The 20,284-nt window shown below is 41.2% G+C and overlaps 1 protein-coding gene across 4 annotated transcripts in view; it reads right to left on the bottom strand.

Annotated features, from left to right (window-relative positions):
- The window catches only part of LOC139338438 (SEC14-like protein 1), a 32,430-nt gene that overhangs the window by 8,317 nt on the left and 3,829 nt on the right, over positions 1-20,284 (bottom strand). For all 4 annotated transcript variants that reach the window (XM_070973449.1, XM_070973459.1, XM_070973440.1 and 1 more), the window contains 8 exons: positions 5,573-5,722; positions 5,310-5,441; positions 3,595-3,723; positions 2,822-3,095; positions 2,370-2,479; positions 1,333-1,522; positions 541-629; positions 175-245 (listed from right to left, as the gene is read on the bottom strand). In XM_070973449.1, coding sequence (XP_070829550.1) covers positions 175-245; positions 541-629; positions 1,333-1,522; positions 2,370-2,479; positions 2,822-3,095; positions 3,595-3,723; positions 5,310-5,441; positions 5,573-5,722 — 1,145 coding nt within the window. The remainder of the gene's footprint in view (positions 1-174; positions 246-540; positions 630-1,332; positions 1,523-2,369; positions 2,480-2,821; positions 3,096-3,594; positions 3,724-5,309; positions 5,442-5,572; positions 5,723-20,284) is intronic.

Here is a 20,284-nt window from a genome sequence, read left to right on the forward strand (position 1 = left end):
AGTATGCCACCCTACATCTGACTGCACCCCTCGTCTCAGCATGTGGTAAAAACTCTTTGAATACTGAATTTCGTTAAGTTAATAAAACTGCTTGTTTTGTCCTGGTAACAGGCCAAAAACCAAAGATACTCAGTTTGCAAAGACATTTAACAGAGAACTTTTATGAAGGTTTACCTGATTGGTCGACCAAACACCTTGGTGTTCTCCTCACAGCGTCTCAGACCCTCCTCATTGATAGACAGCACCTAAAATGACACAACATGAACTCAGTGGTCTATCGCGATCTTCTTATGATTTCAAGCATTTTGCTCTCACACTAGTAACCTGAGCACATTACACTGAGAGCGACACTATAAACAAGCAGGCTATTTATATATGTACTGCACGGTATACATCCTGGTGTTAATACACTGTTCAGGATGTGCCAGTGTACATTAATTCCCTCACCTGTAATCCAGCCACCAACTGCCTGACCTATAAACCTATCAACCTACACTGATACATGCAAGCTTAAAGTGTGTTGTGACTTGTGTTGCATACATGTCTGAGCAGAGACTCCTCCCCGAGAGCACGGACCAGTCCTTTGGTGTCCATCTGGCCCAACCTCAGGATGTACAAAGGACGACCATCTAGAGGCACAAAACAAATATTTACATGATCTGTCACACTATTTACATTCTGCAAGGCTTCATATTACATGGAGTGGTTTGCATAGTTTGCCTGTCTGTTCTTCTGTTGTGTAAGACCATAAGTGACTGTTTACACTAAGAAATGCTTTCATGTTTCAAGTTGATCCCATACAAATGAAAAGATTGAAATGAGAAGATACACTGTTTACTGATGTGGGAGCATACAAGTCGTTTAAATTTGATTTATACTGTCAACAGTTACCCTCTGTTCTCAACAAGAAATCCACAGCATGAACCAAAGTGAAGAATGGGATTGTGTGCGAGTGTGTGTAAACTATTTGAGTGACCAAGAAGTGTCAACAAATTGGCCTCATGTTTAATTCACTTGCAGGGCTGGGGGCTGCTAAGAATGACTCAAGTTCATGTGGTGTGTGTGCGTGTGTGTGCGTGTGTGTGTGTGTGTGTGTGTGTGTGTGTGTGTGTGTGTGTAACTTGAGTCTGTAAGAAACTGGACAAGTGAGATCTTCCTCTAGTTAACAGTGTAAGTATAGTCAGCTCTGACATGACCTACATAAATAATGAGTCTATGTGCGTGAAATGGTTTAAATGCTCAACTGTCTGTGAGTATGACTGTAGATGGGAGCATTTTTTGTTGTTTTCCTGAAATAGAATACACATAACAGTTCCTTCTGTCAAGGCCTACCTCTGTCATGGTGGTGCCAGCCCCCTGTGTAGTAGTCCTGGAGGACCTGTGGTGAGCTCCAGGTCTCCAGCAGGTAGTCCACCTGGTGCTGCTTCCTCCAGGTCAGCGACTGGCACAGGATCTCCCGTGCCTTGTCCATGTTGAAGTCCCTTGCGCGCAAGAAACGCAGTATGTGCTCGTCCTTAGGGATCTGGAGAGTGAGGGGAGTTTGTTTAGCTGTACTGGATTTGTGAAAAAATATATGAAAATATAACAAATGAACAGTATGTCAAAGTATGTCACTGTAAATTAGCTAAGTTAATAGACCACTGGCATTGCAGCAAGCAGAAGGTCAATTAGCCTTCTTAGGAAGTGAAAAGTAGCTGGTAGCTGTCAGACTAAAATCTACTATGACCTGACCTCTGCACATGTTGTTGATAATGGTTAAATTTGAAGGTGGACACAATTTTTATACCAAAATTAGCACATATATGTAGTTATTTTTAAACAAGGGAAACCCATCGTAAAATCAATAAATGACTAATTTCCCATTGCAGTAGACAAGTGTGTCTTTCTGGGGGGTTTTTTTGTGTTTTTTTGTTTTTTTCTGGTGTGTCACGTTCCATGTCACAAATGTACCAGAAAGCAGAGCAGTAGCAAGCAGCAGTGAGGCCGGTGACAATTATATAGTGGTTACTGTCTCTCTTTCAAAGCTAACAGAACAATGTTGAAGGCTTCGAGTTTCTTGGTAGTTTTGCGCTGACGATTCATAGCATCACGCCAGAAAAGGGCCAAAATTAGTGTGCCATGTTTCCATTACTGCCAATTGTAGCTGGAGCCGATAAATACCGGTGACTACTGCAGAGTCATTTGACCGAGAAAAGAATGCCAATTGTACCCTTTCTCACTGAAGACAAAAGCCAGATGTCAGTGGGTGGTAGTTTTTTGTCCGTGTGAAAGCAGTTTAAGTCTTCTAAAAATATCTGGACTCAACATACCTACAAATTGCTATTCTATTTTGCTCTATTATTCAAAAAAGGTACAAAACAGATCATTACCTTTCCCTTGTGCGTCTCTTGCAGCCATTTACGAAGTCTGATTAGACAGCTCTCCTGCAGGGGGGTCAGGTCGCCTAGGTAACGTTTGATGTAGTCGGCATCCAACTTGTCTACAACACAAAAACAGAACTCCTGCAATTCACGTAATACAGTCGAACACAAGGTCAACGAACTTTAACTTTGAATGACTATGTGCTTTTCACCTTTAATGAAACCAATATCCCATAACACTGTATGCTGTTACTTCAAAATCAGTGTAACCACCTTCTGTTGAATTATTTTTTCATTCTGCTTTCAAATGTGCATTCATGCCATTTCTGCTGTAAACTGCATCAGTTTTCTAGCCTGTATTCTGCTGAAATGATCAGAGTGTTACTGAAGTGCTGGCACACAGATTTTCACACATTCTAAACGTTCTGGCTTTCATTTTTTAATCATCTGTGGGAACACACCTTCAGGTGTACCAGCCAGGATCTCTGTTAGGCTGTCTGCCTGAAGTGCGCTGCTGTCCTGCTTGGTGTCCTGAGAGGTGCTGTCCTTAGCATCAGTGGGCTGTGGCATGGAAACGTTGGGTGTGACTGCGAGCTTGGGAAGGACTGGTGGGCTGGTGGAGAGGCTGGTTGGCCTGGGGAGAGGCAGGGGAAGAGAGGCAGGAGTCCAGCGCGGCACACGAGTGATCCCTTCATCTTCTAGCTCCTTCAGGTAGAACTCTATGATTTCTTTTCCCTGTGAGGAACACAAGTGATGAAGAGTCAGCATTATGGCAAAATGGCAGAATTAAAGGAAATGAGATTTAAGACAGGGAAATGGAATACAGACCAACAACACTGATGATACTGTATCTTCATACAGTAGGTACTTCATTCACACCAAGAAAAGCTAAGGCTCGGCATATTCATTTAGTATTTCCAACTCAAATGTTGGGTAATGGAAGCAGAGGAAGAAAATAAAAGGGATGCATTCAATATTGCCCACATCCATCTCAAATGAAAGTAGATGACTCACTGGGTCTACAGGAGAAGACCCATGTCCACTCAAAGAGATTATACAAGATTATTTATGCAATTACAGCATGAGACAGACTGACTGACTCATGCTCCAGAAATCTCGTAACACCAAACTTCATAGAACAGACTGTCAGCTCTGCATAATCCATATAACCCGTTATGCAACTATTCATCAGTCGTAAACTTATGTTTCTGTGCATCTGTGCACGCATGCACACCTTTTTGATACTGCTGGCATACTGCTTCATAGCAATCTTTTCCACAGTGCTCTCAAAGCCGAAGAAGGACTTGATGTCCAGGCTGGCGGTCTGCTCAAAACATGTCCAGTCCTCATTCTCCGGGTGAACCTGTACCAACATACACAAACACACACTGTATATTATACTGCATACACATGCAGAAACAAAATGACCAGGTTTCTATGGTTACCACACACCCAGCTTCACTTGATGGTGACGCACACAGAGAACAATCTTCCCACTGTGCACTGTGTGTGGGTGTGTGTGTGTCAGTCTGTCCATATAAAATTAGCTAGCCCTTTACACATGAACAGTTTGGAGCTAAAAAGGACAGCACACAGACACACAAGGACATACATGTTTCTGCTGTGTGGCAAACAGGTTGTGAGAGGCGAGAGAAAATCCATTCCTTCCTTTATTCTACTCTGTTGTTGTCCACCTCAGTCTGCTAATGTTGTCGCACTGCTCTCCTTAATGACAGCCAGGTTCTACATTAGAGTATTTCACTATATGTAGTGTGTGAATATGAAAAATGTTTTGGTTGCACCAGGGACGGACTCTTTTCTGACAACAAAGTTAGCAAAGTGCACAGATTGTCTGAACTCCAGTTAGGACAAACCAGTTATCCCTGCTCTCTTACTATCAAAGAACAGTGTATAAAACATTCAGGTAGCAGCTTGTCACTTTAGCTTGCACTGGCCATAAGGTGTGTCAGATTTAGTAGGCTGCACCTTATTTCAATATGTCGAACATATCTTACCAACATTTAGGTGAAAATAAGTATCTGAAGGGCCTCAGCATCCACAGATACCCAATATTAAATAACTCTGCATGGGGTCAGGCCAAAAAAACTTGAATGGGACATCCCTAATATTTTAACCAATTATTCAAATCCATTTTGATTTAGACTACAACATTGTTAGATTCAGAAAGAAGTCAAGAGCTTCATGCTTTCCGAAGGCACTGTGCAGGTAGCTTCATTACCCTATACTACCAAACTATTTCAGCTTTAGCCAGGTCCACTGGCTCTGTATAATTGAACTGTCCGTCCTGGTTACTGTTAGCACAGTACGCTAAAACACACAATAAGAACCTCTGCGCGGCCTTGGACCTAAAATTAGCATCCAGTTGGTTGGAGGCTAATACAATGTGCTTGACCTCATTAACTCAGAGCACTTCCATTCATGATACGCAGATCTGAAGTCAGAGTTAAGCTTGCAGCGCACAATGGGGTCAGGAGCAAAGGGAAGGCATGCTGGTGTCAGATCAGTACTTGAGTGTGTTCGGCCAGAATGTGATGGAACTGAATAATTCAGAGAGAGAGAGAGAGAGAGAGAGAGAGAGAGAGAGAGAGAGAGAGAGAGAGAGAGAGAGAGAGAGAGAGAGAGAGAGGTTGAGTTAGCTAGCAACATGCTCAGTGCTAGTCCAAACATGGTATTATCTGCAGGGATGCAGGGATGCTGGAGGCAGCTTTCAGCAACTGAAAAACAGCTTGACAGAACATGTGTCTGTTTGTCCATTTGTCTGTGAGAAGTCTGGTTATGAATAACTGAATGTGTTGCGCATGTCATGAAAACTGCCAGGGTCAGGGTTTGATGTTCCCTATGGGGCCATCTGTACTACAAATTCATAATATAAACTGCTTCTGAACAACAGTCTGCACTAAATGGCACAGGTGTGTGAATGCTACTGACCGAATAGCAGCAGGTCTCATGGATAATGACCCTGTTGGAAAAGGTCTCATTATGGGACTCGATGTGAAGTGTCCTCTCTTTTCTGTTCAGCGTGTTTTTCTGGATGAAGTAGACATAGTCCACGCCGGCAATCTGCAAACCACACACAAAACTCATGTTACAAGAAACTAACCATTTACACCAAAATGAAATTTGGTTGCAGTTGCAGCTTAATCAACTACTGCTGGTAGAGGTAAAACTTAACACACTCAAATGCTTCATACCCTTTTGAGCAAGCGCGGGGCGTCAACATCCAGAGCACAGCGGCGCTCAATCCTTTGGGTGGAACCGTCCTCGCTGGTCTCCTCATCCACCACATCACTTGCCACAAACATGGGGATAAGGTGACAGGTGGGGAACCGGCGCTCATAGGCCTGAAAAAGGAAGGGGAACCAAAATTGTCAGCCAATATGGTGGTTTTCAATCTGGGAAGATATCTTTTAGGTTTGAGGTTTCATTCTGGTGAATCAAGTAGAAGGAAAAGAAGAGAGGTGTCAATAGCTCTGGTGTCATCTCTCTGAAAACTGGATGATTTGGCTGGTGACAAACATCATCATGTCCCAGTTTGGTATTAAATGGCACATGTTCAAGTTCACATTTTCAGTTTACAGTTTTTTTTAACTGCTTCCTATATATGGTATTGCGCAGGTCTCTGATATTTTCTGAACTGGGAAAATATTTTATTATTAGAAAGGTTATGGTGATGTTTATTTCAATAAATCTGATTTAAAGACTCAGGATAAATTCAGCTCACAAATACCACACTGCAACAATGGTGTTGCAATGCCAGCTTATGTAAAATTCATTGGAAAAAGTTCACGTATTCTCTAAGAATGCAAGTATTGAGCTAAAAGGGACTGAAGAATCTGAATAGGTGGGCAGAGAATAACTATGCAGCAAACAAGTGAGAGGCCAAACAAAAGCTCCTTCAACTTTGCACACATAAACTCCTCAGCTAAGCCACAGCAAAAATTTCCAAGACTCAACTAAAGCAGTTTTTAATTCCTTCACAAAAAGGGCTTGATACACAATAAGAGCTGCTGGGCCAGGGGCAACATCACGGCTCCAAATTATGTGTTCGCATAAATGCAAAACATGAGCAAACTCAGCTCTTGTGCAGATCAGATCAGCCAGGCCAGCTGTTATGCAACTAGGCCTTTGCTGACAAAATGTGCAGCAGCAGCACACATTTCTTCCTGCTCTGTATCACCGCCATGCTCCCCTCTTATATCTGATTAGCGTGGATGTGAAACTGGTAAGTCTAAAACACCAGACAAGACTGTCAACAGTAAACAGTAAAGTGAGTGATGTTCATGATAAGGTGTTCTGGAGACACAAGCCAAAGTTAGTCAAAACACTGAGCTGGTCTGAGGCTTGTGTCATGTAACCTTGCTGCATAACCCAACAGGATATTTCTTCATTTTGAACAGCTTGTGTGAATGAATGTATTAATCTATGAGTGAATGAGCAAATGGGTTAATTATGAAGATTAAAAAAGACCTGAGAAGCAATGACATTAAAAAAGACAAGGGAAACTACCTAGATGTGGAGAATGTGGCAGCGCAATCACTTGCAAATCTACCAGTTCATCAGTGGGGACTGGAAAGTCCTGAAAATTACAGTGACTGGAAAGACGAGGGCACAGAGACTGTGTGAAATCAACTGAACGAGCAAGTGCTGCTCACAAGACTTTTGGGGTCGGCTGAGTTGGTGTCAGCTGAGTCTCACTGATAAAGGAGCAGTGTTCAATGGAGCACAGGGTGACCCATTAGTCTTTGAGCTCCAGGGAAAGCCTTCATGACAAAAATCATTATGACATCAAATGGAGCTTAAAAATGATCAAAACAGGACAGGAAGCTTAATATTTGAACCAGAGCCAAACACTGATCGGTTATTTGAATATAACTGTCAATATACAGTACATGTGTCTTCTTTGTAGATAAAGAAGCAAACATGAGAGAAGGTTTACTGTTCAGTATGTTGATCAGCAGTTGTTGGTTTGTGTCTGAGTAGGCAGACAGTAGGGTTCAGCAGCATACCACTGTCCGGGCTACTGAGCCACTCAGCTGCCCACTGTCCACTGCCTGAGTGAATGCTGAGCTCTGTTTTTCTGCCCTGATGCTCTGGAACACTGGGCGCAGGGTTTGTACTGCCATCAGCACAACAGCACTGACTGTAAACATCAGTTTCAACCATTAAAGGTAACCGTACATCAACAACAAACTCACCCACAAATGGCATGTGCCGTGAAAAACACCACTACCTCACTCAAACAGGGCTTACATACTGTACAAAATAGGATTTACTTTGCATCAGACAGTAAACCACTGAGAGGGGGAAAAAAAAGACTATCAGAGCTTTGTTCTGCTTCATGAAAAAACAACGTAAACTTTTATGTGACTAACTTCAGCACAACTTTTATCTGCCCCTTATGAACTGAAAAAAGTCACTACTGTTAAAGTGTTAAAAACAGGAAACAGGAGGGTCATGATACCAACTTATTCCTCAAAAAGGGAATATAAGGGCATGCTGCTAGGCTATACTGCGTCAAAATACACCAAGGCCAAATCTTGTCACATCTGATCATCTTACTTTTGTGATATATATATATATATATATATATATATATATATATATATATATATATATATATATATATATATATATATATATATATATATATATGCTACTACTAATGACAGTGAAATGCTAGAATTGAACAATTTTAACAGACAGACTGACATACATACTGACCCACAACCTTAATCCTGCAAACATTGTGGAAGTGGCTAACACAGTTATTGCATTTTTTCCTCTTCTCCATTATCATGAAGAGGAATGGTGCTAACAACATTTGGAATGAGATGCAGCCCTAAAACCTGCTGATGAACCTAATGAATTCAACAACAGACAACGGATGTAACATTACATAACTTGCCAGGTGCATGATTAACAAAAAGCTATAGCTAAACAACAACAATCGGTATACTTGACACCTGCAATGATCTACTCACTTCATCTTTCCATGCAACTGCTAAGTAAGCAGCCAAAGCAACAGTTTAATGACATTCATCTGGCCTGTGGTCAGTCTTAAGAATAAGGAGCAGGCACTGATGACACATCAACCCTTGCAGACACGGTAACCAAACTCCACCACAGTAAATATTCATTTGTCCTCTTTCCTGGAATGCTTTAGCACAGGGAAACAGTAAAAAAAAATATATATAAAACAACACAAAACCTATCCAAGTTTCCGGGCCAGCTAAAACAACGGTGCATGTCTAAGACAGACTGCAAGAATGTCGTGCTACAGTCTCCATGGTGACAGGATATGCCCGGACACACCTCAGCTGGCCGAGCCATGAGTAATGGTTCCTGGAATTTGGCTGGAGATTTTATTTGCTTTCCATGTGGCGCATGAGAGAAAATATAAAAAAAACAATACATAGTTACTTAATCCCTTCCTGCATACACGGCAAACACTTTGCCTTTGGACAACAGACAGTGTGGACAAGGGCATGGCTACAGAAAACAAGACCATTTTTGCTCAGGAAGGGAGATTCAGGAAACCCAGGAGTTCCAAGGGGACACATGATACATATCAAGACTACAAAAGGTTGCGTGGTGCATGTATTTGTGCAGAATGTACTGACGGGTAAGGAAACAAGAGGGCTGGCAGGCAGCCCAGCCATTATCTGGCCAGAACCTGTGACATAAAAAAACAAAAATATAGCTGCAAGCACAAGCCAAGCAAATACAGGAAAATGAGCTCTGCTTGGATATACCTTTTTTTAAGTTTGAGTGTGACACCTATGCAGTAATTCAAGTATGAAGGTATTATTTCGTTAATTGATTAGTAGTTGACAGAAAGAAAATAAGTATGAAACGGTCTTGATGATTATCTGTTTTCCTAGAAGAAATTCCTCATTCTCTAGTTTTACCTTCTTGAATGTGTGAATTTGGTGCTTTTCTCTGTTATATCTGTGTACTTGTGAATATCTTTGGGTTTGTCACATTACTATTCTGTAATATTTAATAGACCAACCAATTAGATCGAGAAAATGTGACAATGATTAGTTGCGGCCCTGGTATTTCATCACATCGATGCAAAAATCATTGCAAACTCAAATCTTGCCATAAAACAGTCGTGCTTCTTGTTCTGTAACAAGGCCCACAGTGATCTTGTACACCCAGAGGCATTAAAGGGGAAAGATACCACAGGATAGACAGTAAACAAATACGTATCGTCACACAGTGGGTTTCCTTAACCCTAATGTCGAGATGATTTGAGATAAAACAATTCCAATGAACTATTTTCATAACATTCACACCAAACAACAACAAACATGAGCAGGTCTGAGTTTGCACTCAGCATGTCTGAAGTCAATCTACTTTTGCTTTTAAGGGCTCATCTGCAGCGAATGTGCAGCAACACTTGTTGGTAACTAACATACTGACAGCCACAATACAACACAGTAAGAATAAATACAGGCATACACAATAAAGGAACTGATGTTTACAGCAAAGAAGAAGTGAAAGAGTAGAATTTAATTTACTCTGCATTTTCTGTATGTGCATGACAGATGACATGACTGTGGTACGAGAAGGGAGGTGGAGTTAGTCCACCAATGTATTGCAATATGGTACCACAAAACAGTTCCTACATTGGATGAAGTAAGAAACACCCTCATCCAAAGACAAAGCTGTTGTAACACAGCAACAGCTCTGATGCAACGTCTCTATCAATTTACAGTCGTCCACAAGAACTAAAGAGAGCAAGTTGCAGAGGACAGAAACTGATCTGATGGTAAATGTTACGATATGTAAAGTTTTACAAAATACAAAATACCACAAACACACATGGCTTCTCAGTTTTTGTTAGACAAGACCATTCTCCTGTTGCTGCCACAATGCAGATTGTTTATGAGAGAAAAAAAAAACTTCTCGGGTGTGTTGCATTTTGGATAATGCCATTTATTTATCTAGTGAATCCCGCAAGTGAGATGAGGGTCAGTCTGCTATGGGTAAGATTAAAATGCCTTGTACCCTAGGTGTCCTGGGACCAACCCTACCGTAGAACACTTCCTCAGGAGCGGTGTCACATTTCCAGAGCTTATGAAAATGGTTGTGTAATAGAGATAGCAGCCACCCAGAGGTAAGCCTCTGCTATTTTTATCAGCTGGCTTTTCTGGCGGCTGGGAAAATGGGAACATTTTGGTCGAGGGCACTTAAGATTAAGATACTTGATGAGGACAGCTTCGAGATGATGTCAAAACATACCGCCAAGCAAAGCACAGGAAAGCTGAAACGCAGCGGTCGATCGGGCTGCATTTCCTATTCAGATGAAATTCACAAGGAGTGACTAAGTGTAAAAGGAATGCTTGACATTTTCTATTCATAGGTTGACTTATTCTAATGTTTGAATACAGAACAAACTATGCCTTTTGGTGGTGTCAAGACAAACAAATGAGTCAGCATGACTTACACATTTGGTCCGAGTTACAAAACAGCAGTGTACACAGAAGGGATACCAGCATGTGTCAGCAAGTGCTTCCTAAGACACTCTAAAACCTTGTAACATTTCAGTATCTTTCAGTAACTCACACACATGCAGTCACATTGCTAAATGAGGCTTACTTTCAAACAACATCCATTACATTCATTCATTTAGCTGATGCTTTTATCCAAAGTGAATTACAACATGTGCATTCAACCATGAGGATACAATCCAACAACTGTAAATCAAGCAAGTCCATAAAATTTCATCAAACACGATTGTTGGTTTCTTTGTAGATAAAAGAGCTTGGTCTGTACCAGCTCTATATGGAGAGTGTCCTGAGACAACTTCTGTTGTGATTTGGCGCTATACAAATAAATAAAATTGAATTGAAATTGATGAAATGCTTTAAGTGCTGCGTTTAGAACAACATGAAAATAAGACATTGAGAGAGAATGCAGTTGGCTTGTTTGTCTTTCTTTCCTTTTCATTTAGATTTCTTTATGGGGTCAAGGTGCAGTTTGAACAGGTGAGTTTTCACTCTGCGACAAGCCAGGACCACAAACAGTCATGGTTTTGTTGAGCAGTAGCTGAGCCCCCCTCATAGTGAAGGCGACTGGCAGTAGCTGAGCACAGTGGATGGGCTGGGGTGTTTTGATCATGTCCTGCATGTAAGACAGGCCTGAGCCAACAGACAACCAAAAACGGGGTTCATTAACAGGAAGGCCCTCTGATTTTTCCTCTGAAAAGACCAAATGCATATTGCATAACAAATACACGCCAGTCTTGACGTCAGATACAAACAAACCAGGCTTGGAGTGACCGCTGCAGGCAGTGGGTGTGACGTCATTTATCCAATGTTTGGTGGCAAAAATCATTATGAGTTCCCACCCACCACCTCAGGCAATCCTGGGCTCTGACCTGTTGGGAACATCATCACAGGGACTGAGATCAGACACATTTTTGTTGGACATTGTCCACCATGTGCCTGCCAATTATTAATTGGACTTATTGGGTCATGTCCAATGTTGCTGGCAAAGAGGATGTTAGGATGCTGCCTAGTGGACAACGAGGGTCACAAAAACATTTGAGGGGCCATTAGGCCTACAGGTAAGTGATCCACCCAACCAGCAGCACCGGCAGGATGCCAGTGCTGCGAAATGACAGATAATGTCACGTTCATTCCTGAAACAATTTGTTGCAGACACACAGCCCGTTTCTGAAAATAATGGCCCTAACACACAAGACTTTGCTAGGATTGTTTCCATAATTTGAGGTGAATAGCGAATAGAGAAAGAGGTATAGAGAAGAGCATATGGAGAGGAAAATTCCCTCTGGTTTTCATTTCAGAGAGTGAAGCTATAAACCCCAAACTAGGTCATTGACAAGGATGGGGGGAGAGCAGGAGGAAAGTTACTGAGCAGGCAGCTTGAAAAATTGTGATTTTCTTCTGACTGACTCAAAAACAAAAATACACTGGTGTTAAGATAAACAAAACAAAACCTATCTTATGATATGTTCATATATGAGAACTAGCAGGTTACAATTCAGACAGGCTATACTGGTTTATCAGGGTACAAGTGTTAATCAGAAAGAAGGAAAATGATTCATGCTTGTAACAGTGAAACCAAGGAGAGAGAATTCCTTCCACCATGCTCTGTGACTGGATCTTCAGAAACACCGGGGTGATCCAATACTAACACCAAAACCTTTGCAATGGCTGCGATTTAGGTGTTTTTGTGTTCAGAGATATATGTGCTCAGTTATATCTTGTTTTTGAATGGCAGAGCTGGCAGAGCTTTGAGACCATTCCGGTTTATGGGGCTTGTGCCTTTAAGAATCAGGAGTCCTTGTTACTCGTCAACATATGCTGTGTAGGGATGCAAATTTAAAAGCTTTTAAAGCTTTATTTAAAAAACTGGCTCAGGCCATTTCCACTGCACAGCCCAAGGAAATTTGGTATTTAAATAGTGAACACAGATAATTTGAAAAAATATTTGAAACATAGATGAAAGAAAATGCTTTCACTTAATTTCTGCTCCCACTCAACCTGTCATTATTTAACAAGTCAGACCAACCAAAATTCATGTAAAGAATAAAACATAATTATATGTAATTTACAGGCTTTACTGAAGACAAAAATTAGCTGCCACATTCACTGTCACCTAGTTCATTTTTGATCAGTCAACAGTCATACAGTGATTAACTGACCATCAATTCACCATAAACATTCACAGCTGTGTGCAGTATTGGAAGCCAAATCAATGGCAGTACGACCTTAGTTTGGCCCATTAGCCTTTTCAACAAAACTGGTTTCACTTTGACTCACGTCACTTTTTGAATCAATGTACAGAAGGCGCACATGAATGGGGAGCCGCGCATGTGAACTAAAGTAGGCGAAACCACTCTTAGAGTAAGATCCTATAATGTATCAACAGCCTCCACGTCCCTGTTCTCCATAGCTGGACCAACCAGTTAAACACACCGCACCGCAACACGACAGGGATGCTGTGGACCCAGCCTCCAGTGTTGATATAGTACTATTACTAATCTATTTGCAGAGTGCTCAACATAATAATTGCTATACTTTACTAGACTTTTAATGTTTTCATCTGCTGTCACATTTTAAGAGAAAGAAATGAAAATGCAGCTCAGCGTGATGTAAAAGGTTCATCACGGCAAATCAGGGGTAATCACAGCACTACCTAAAGGCAGCCAAGATGAAATGTTTGTCCACCCATCAGGTCCCACAGCAGCTGAGCGTAGGTGTAGACTGGATGTAGGGTAGGAGAGAGAACAGGCTCCTGATTGAACAGATGCAACAATAGAGCCTTTGGTCTGTACATGCCATACCACCCACTTCTCTCCTTCCAGTGATCTCACTGCTACAATGTGTATTGTAACGGCAGAACTGCCTGGAACTACCAACTTGGAGAGAGGAGGGGGACCATCTGCCAAGTACACAAACTTTATATAAATGTACGATCCTAAATATTTGGTGTGCCATGCAATATGCTAAACTATAGTACTTGGTTATGCATGCATGACTGGATATATGTACACACTAGGGAAGAGAAAGCAGCAGGAAGGCGATCTGGCATCTATCAAAAAGTCATCATAGTAAGAACAACAACTGCAGAACCGTATGCCTTTTTTCTAGTGTAAGGCTTACTGAGATACAACCTCGTCAAAGTAAGCTTTAACACTGTCAGCTCATTAAAAGACCTACAGGAACAGAAGCAGACAATGATGCTCCCAAATGATGAAATGGAGTGATGTCTAAGGACGCCTTTCAGTGGGATTCAATTACATTTGATCATATCTGAATCCAGTATGGAATCTACTTATTGAATATGAAACCTTTTCCAGTCCTTTCTCAAATCTATTAAGGTTTTGCTTTGAACAATTTTCACATTTACAGAATAAACAAAAATAGAAGGAACAACTTACAAAAAATACCATCTGTCATGATAGGGTCTTACTGAATTCTAGTTACAGAAAGAAAATTATCAACACAAAGTCATGACATAAAACAGATTTAAAACAAGGGATATGAAATATGCCCCCCAAAAACAGTTGTGAAACAATGGTCTGAGAAAAGTGTGGCTGGGCATTTTGTGCAATGTGTCAACCACTTGGCCAGTCTACCTAAACTTGATTTCCACCCATTTGCAGTGAAACACTACAGTATCCATTACATGTTTTTGTAGATGGTGCAGAATGTCCCCTGCAGTCACAAATATTTAGTGTGGATGCCTTAAAAAAAACAATGATGAAATAAATCATTACATAGATTCTCATGTCTACACATTATCTCTAAACTTTCAAGATGATAAACTGTGTCCAGGGTAAGTGGTGATTTCTGATCACTGCTCTTTATAGATTAATGGATTGCTCCATGTGTGAGTATGGGGTGTATGTGGGGATGCCTACAAATCTGAAGGGAAAAGAAGCATAAATAAAAGGGGAGGTTAATAAAGCTGTATGTCACCTACATTGTCATATACATGTCATATGACTGCAGAGTAATCCTGTCTCTCTCTATTTGTTTGACAACACTCTTTTGGATGAATGTTTTAACCATAAGTTGAAAGCAAGAAGAAAAAGCTTTAACCAGCCTTTTAACAAAACTACATGTTGTTGGAAAAACATGGCAGCAGGCATAAGAGTGACGCAGTATATCGTACACATTCCTGTTAACGTCACATCACTGCTGCACTGATCTGAGTCACTATCCATTGCCATACTGTAGCATAATTGCAGTATACAATATAATAAAGGGTCATTGTGTAAAAGAATGTGCATAGACATTCATCTGTGCCTAGCAGAGTGAAGCAGCATGGGGGAGGGGAGCTGCTGGGGAAGCATCTCAACCTTGCAGCAGAAAAGAGGGTGAATGAGTGCCCCGGTGATCAGTGAATGAAATCAGCTCCAGAATTTTCTCATAGGCTCACAGAGTCACGTGGTGGGGGTGGTACACTCCTTTATTAATGCTGTTTGAAGCAGCATGCCAGACGATAAGCTTCTCTCCCCGAGGCAGGTCATAACTCTTCCCTGTTTTTGGCACACGGCAGCTAGCCGAGTAAGTGAATTACACACTGCAGGCAAAGCTCTGACAGATCCATTCAGAAGAGTGGTTGAAAATTCTCTGAATCAGAACAGACAGGTGCAATGCTGAGAAAAGCATACATAAACAGCTAATTCGGCAAATATTTCACTGGAACAGCATTACTAAATGTCCTTCTTGATATTAAATATCCCTCGAGGAGTTCTGTCTGAATAACAACCATGAATGAAGTGTAATCAGGTTTCATTCTATTTCTCCGTACTCTCTTTTTCAGTGGACCACATGCCAAAAAAGACAGTGTGGAATGATTGACTTCTCTATTCAGGCAAGGCTGGCATGAAGGAGAATCTTGGCTTGTATATAGGTATACGCCTCTAGATGTGAGACCAGTAGGTGAATATGAGTGCTGGACAAGCAAGTAGCTCACAGAGGGATTAAAACAATAGATAACACCCGGGATGCTTCTGTGCCACAGAATTGGGCTGCAAAAGCCTTAACCAGACCTGGCTGTAAGTGGGTCAGGACATGGTGAGACAGGATGTCACTGTGGCAGTGCTGCTCTGCGCTTAGCTAGATAAAGAGGGGGGGGGGACGGCAGGATGAGCCAAGTTTAGAAACACTGGCTTGGCAGTAAAGGGGCACAAAACAATGTGTTGGCAATCTGACACTTAGAAAAACATGCTAGCCACGATCAACGTGTAGATGGTTATAAGAGACACAAAGAGCTCTTAGTTCATGGTGCAAAAGAAGACGAAATAAGTAGACTGTACAGGGTGTGAATTCCCAAGTGCAGCAGCACCAAAATATATCATTTTGCAGAAAACCTACTGTTTACTCAATGCAGTATGAAAAATATGAGCTCTTTCATCTAAAACAGCTGTGTTTTGCAGCCGCCATCAAACCAACTAACAGGAAAAATAGACACAGATGCACATCTAATGGATGCATGTACTTCCTTGAATAAAATGTCATTATTTGCATGATGTAAGGTCAGACTGACTTTTAAACATTTCCCATAGGCAATCATAATCCAGTGGGAAAACTACTGTCACATGCCTGGCTGACTGAAGACATTACATTAAGCAGTTTTTAGGAGAGACTAGAGAGGAACATAAACGAAACTAAAATGCAGGCCAGAGCAGCAGCACAAGACACAATAAAAACACCTCGAAGATAAGATCCCCTATCAACTCACTGAATTGCGCTGAGAGCCGAGATTTTTGTTAAAACTCTACGTTTCACTACGGGTCCTGGTTCTTTCACCTGCTAAAACACCTCATACATATACAATAACTGAACTGTGACACGGAGCAGTTCGTGCAACCCTGGATTAAAGGAAAACAATCGTTTTCAGCAATACTCTGAGGGCCTCATTAATGATCCTCCGGTAACATGTTATCGAGCAAAGAACAGGTTCCAGTGCAGTGCACCCTTTCATCCTCTGCTTTCACCTGAGTGGAACAGTGTGCAGGCCCAACAAAAATGGACACACTGAAATTCAGACACTGAAGGTTGCTGCCCACTTCTACTGTGTTCGTAGGCAGAGCTTAGCCTAATAAGCAGCTAACACAGTCTGGGTCACTTTGCTTCTCCTCCTCCCTTTTGTCACTCTTCTTGCGGTATTTCAGCTTAGCCCTATAAGCTTATATGTATTCCTTTTCTGCTTCTTCATCTCAACTAATTTCTTCATTTCTGATATTACAAGTCTGTTGCCATGAAAACATTTAGTATGTAAAGCATATTGTTAATTGTTAATGTTGCTGCCACTGATAGAGGATTTAATTACTAGGAAGATAACATGCTCTGTCACTGATGGTGCCCAGCAAGTACAGCAGGCATTCCACTAGCATGGCAGTAGAGTTTCTTCTGGGACAGGGGCAGGTCCAAAGCGCTTTGTACTTGTGGATTAGCTACAGACCCATACGTTTCCATGGAGCAGGTTAGGTTACGACAGGCTTTGACTCACTTAATACCCTCTTTCTGCAGCATGCATACTAATCTGGGAGTTGAGGGACTTCAGGGATAGGATTTTGTCTTTTAAGCTCAACTGTAACTGACGACATCAAGTTAGCTGTTGTTTCTTATTCCAGGGTTCGCCAGTTTTTTCCCCTTGTGGTAGCTGAAGTCATTCTTCATCTGAGGCAACTGTCCCTTCAGGCCTGAAACAACAGTGAGAGGGGTGTTGTGTTGTGCTTTTGACATTCCTATGTCACTCCCCGAGGACAGACTAGAGGCTCTGAGACTGGACTGCTGCGATAAAAGCAGCAACAGCATCGACTACATTTCCTGTTATTGAGATGCGGCTGCAGACTCAAGGGACCGCTGTGGCTGAGAATGATTTAAAAAAAAAATAAAAAATACGTAAGCACTGCTGTACTTCCTTACTTCAGTGATACTCCAAACACCTAAAAAACAACAACAAAAAAACACAGGGAGAGAGAGAAGAGAAGAAAAATGCCAAAGTGACAAAAAGGGTATCAAGGTCAATACTAATACACATGCGTGTTTGTATTTTTGGGCATCTCAAACATGACAATGAGAACTGTTGTTGATCCAGTTCAGTTTATCTACAGAGGAAGTTCAGAGTTTCCTATTAGGGTACATACTGAAGGTGCTGTGGTGTGCATTTCACTCTGGCGCCATTCTAATCTAGTCAGTACTTTCAGGAGACGGCCCCTTAAGTGACATGCAATCCTCAACATCAGGCGTTTCGGCAATAAATCATTTAGTGGAACATTACAGCAGAATCTTTAATTAAGTGTCATGTCTAGTTCCTAGCCCTTAATTACTGTTGTAACCTCAAAGTGCTTCATAATACCCACAAGCCAAAAACAAAACAAGTACAGTAACACTACCCAATGACACAAGGGTAATGACAGTTGTCATTTTTTTCCTTGCTTTATAATGTCCATAATGTGGTATAAATAGATAACTTCATTCTAAAAAAAAAACTTTTTTTTGCCATTAAAGTAAATGCCAGATCAGTCTGATGTATTTAGAGAAACTACACTGTAACTACTGCAGTTAAAAAAACAGACTGTAAAACCATCAGATTAGACTTTCAACATCCAGGTTGTGAGAAGAGTGTCAAATCTGCCAAAAACTGTCAAAACCAGGAATATTGAGAATACCATGTTCAAAGCGGGTACGGTTACCACTGCAGAACAAAAACAGCTGAGGGGCATCGGAGATCCAAGCCTGGCTTATGCAACAGTACATTCAGCCACAGCAGTGTTGGCCAGAGGTTGAAATACTTTGATGGCACCTGTCAGTGGGCCCAGTGGCTCCTCGAGGCTAAGTGAAGAGAGGCTGTATTTCATCTAGACTAAGAGGAATGCATTTAAAGGCTTCAACAGAGAAATGTAGAGACTTGGTTTTTACCCTCAGAAGAGTAAATGGGTATTTCACAGAACTGACAGTATCCAAACAACAGAGTCAAGTGGAGAGAGAACACCAAATTCCTCAAAGCACAATGTCAAATATAATCCCCCAACAGACGAACGGGAGAAGCCATTACTGGCAATATTTCAGCCTCTGACAGAGGAACTGGAGGGAGGAATATCAAGGCTGAACTAAGCTACGGCCCAATATAATAATGTGCATATCATTTGGAACTACTCTGCATAATATATAAACCTGCCTGAAAGATATGTAGACTTTATACACATTGAAAGTAAAAGTGGTCTTGACATAGAGATGCTGATTGTTGTTAACACAGTGAATAAAAAGTACACTGTATTAATTCTTCCTGATGGTTTCCCACAAACACAGGATGTTGTTACACTACTATACTGCAATGGCGACAGACCTGCTACAGAGGAAGTGAGAGGGGTGACATTTCACTGGGTTTTCAATAAAAAGAGCCAGCAAGAGTTGTGACGCACCATTAAGTCTGCTCTGCAGTGTCTGCAAAAATACTCACTGCAGAGAAAAGTCACAAGAAGAAAATAATCCAAATGCACCAAACTCAGCTTCTAACTGACTGAAATGTACATTTTAACCATTTAAGTCAAAAATTTACTATGGCGTCTGACCACATTGCTTGTGTCTAAACCACTAGATCATGCAACACAAAGAAATTCTTTTTTTTTCTGTATTCAACTTTTCTAATACACCTTATCCGTTGCTGCCCTACTTTAAAAAAACATCCCGGGCTGCTTCATTAGTTTTTCAAATATAAGCCTATCCCATCTAGAAAAAGCCCATGAGGTGGGTCATCTCCAGCTTACAAATCATGTAAGTCTGCTTTGCTATTATTGCTATGCCCCCCTTCGGCTGCATGCGCAGACCCAGGTGTAGGTACCAGTCCTCTATTTTTAGCCATCTACTTGCCCAGTGCTCAGTCCAGCCTGTGTTAAGGAGATTTAGTCTTCCTGCATCCTCTTTCTTGTCTGTGTAGAAAGCTCATCTCTATTTAAAGAAAACAGCACTTATCTAGAGCTTACCATGCTAAAAACACATGACAGGTTGTTAAAAGGAAGTAATTCCCAACTAATTTCCTGGTGATCAGAGGTAATTTAAATGAATAAAGCCAGAACAGCCATATGTTGCTGAAAATATCAGTACAGCTATAAGCATCTTTGGCTAGTGAGACTATTTGGCTGAAATCGACAGTTGTATAACCAGGCCAGGACTGTACAGGCACTAACACCACATTAGTGACAATCAACAGCTGAGGTCAAAACATTACTGAGTAAACCATGCATCCACAATACATCCAGTGTTTGATTAGTGTAGTGTCATATGCTGTAGGTTATTATTCTTTTCTTTTACAATGGATTTAAGATCAGATCCCACACAAATGATAAACAGGTGTGAAAATATATAGAAAATCTTTTTCATTGTCTTCCACATATGAAACTATGGCACAAA

Source organism: Chaetodon trifascialis, chromosome 2 (assembly GCF_039877785.1).
Source record: "Chaetodon trifascialis isolate fChaTrf1 chromosome 2, fChaTrf1.hap1, whole genome shotgun sequence".
Lineage (NCBI taxonomy): Eukaryota > Metazoa > Chordata > Actinopteri > Chaetodontiformes > Chaetodontidae > Chaetodon > Chaetodon trifascialis.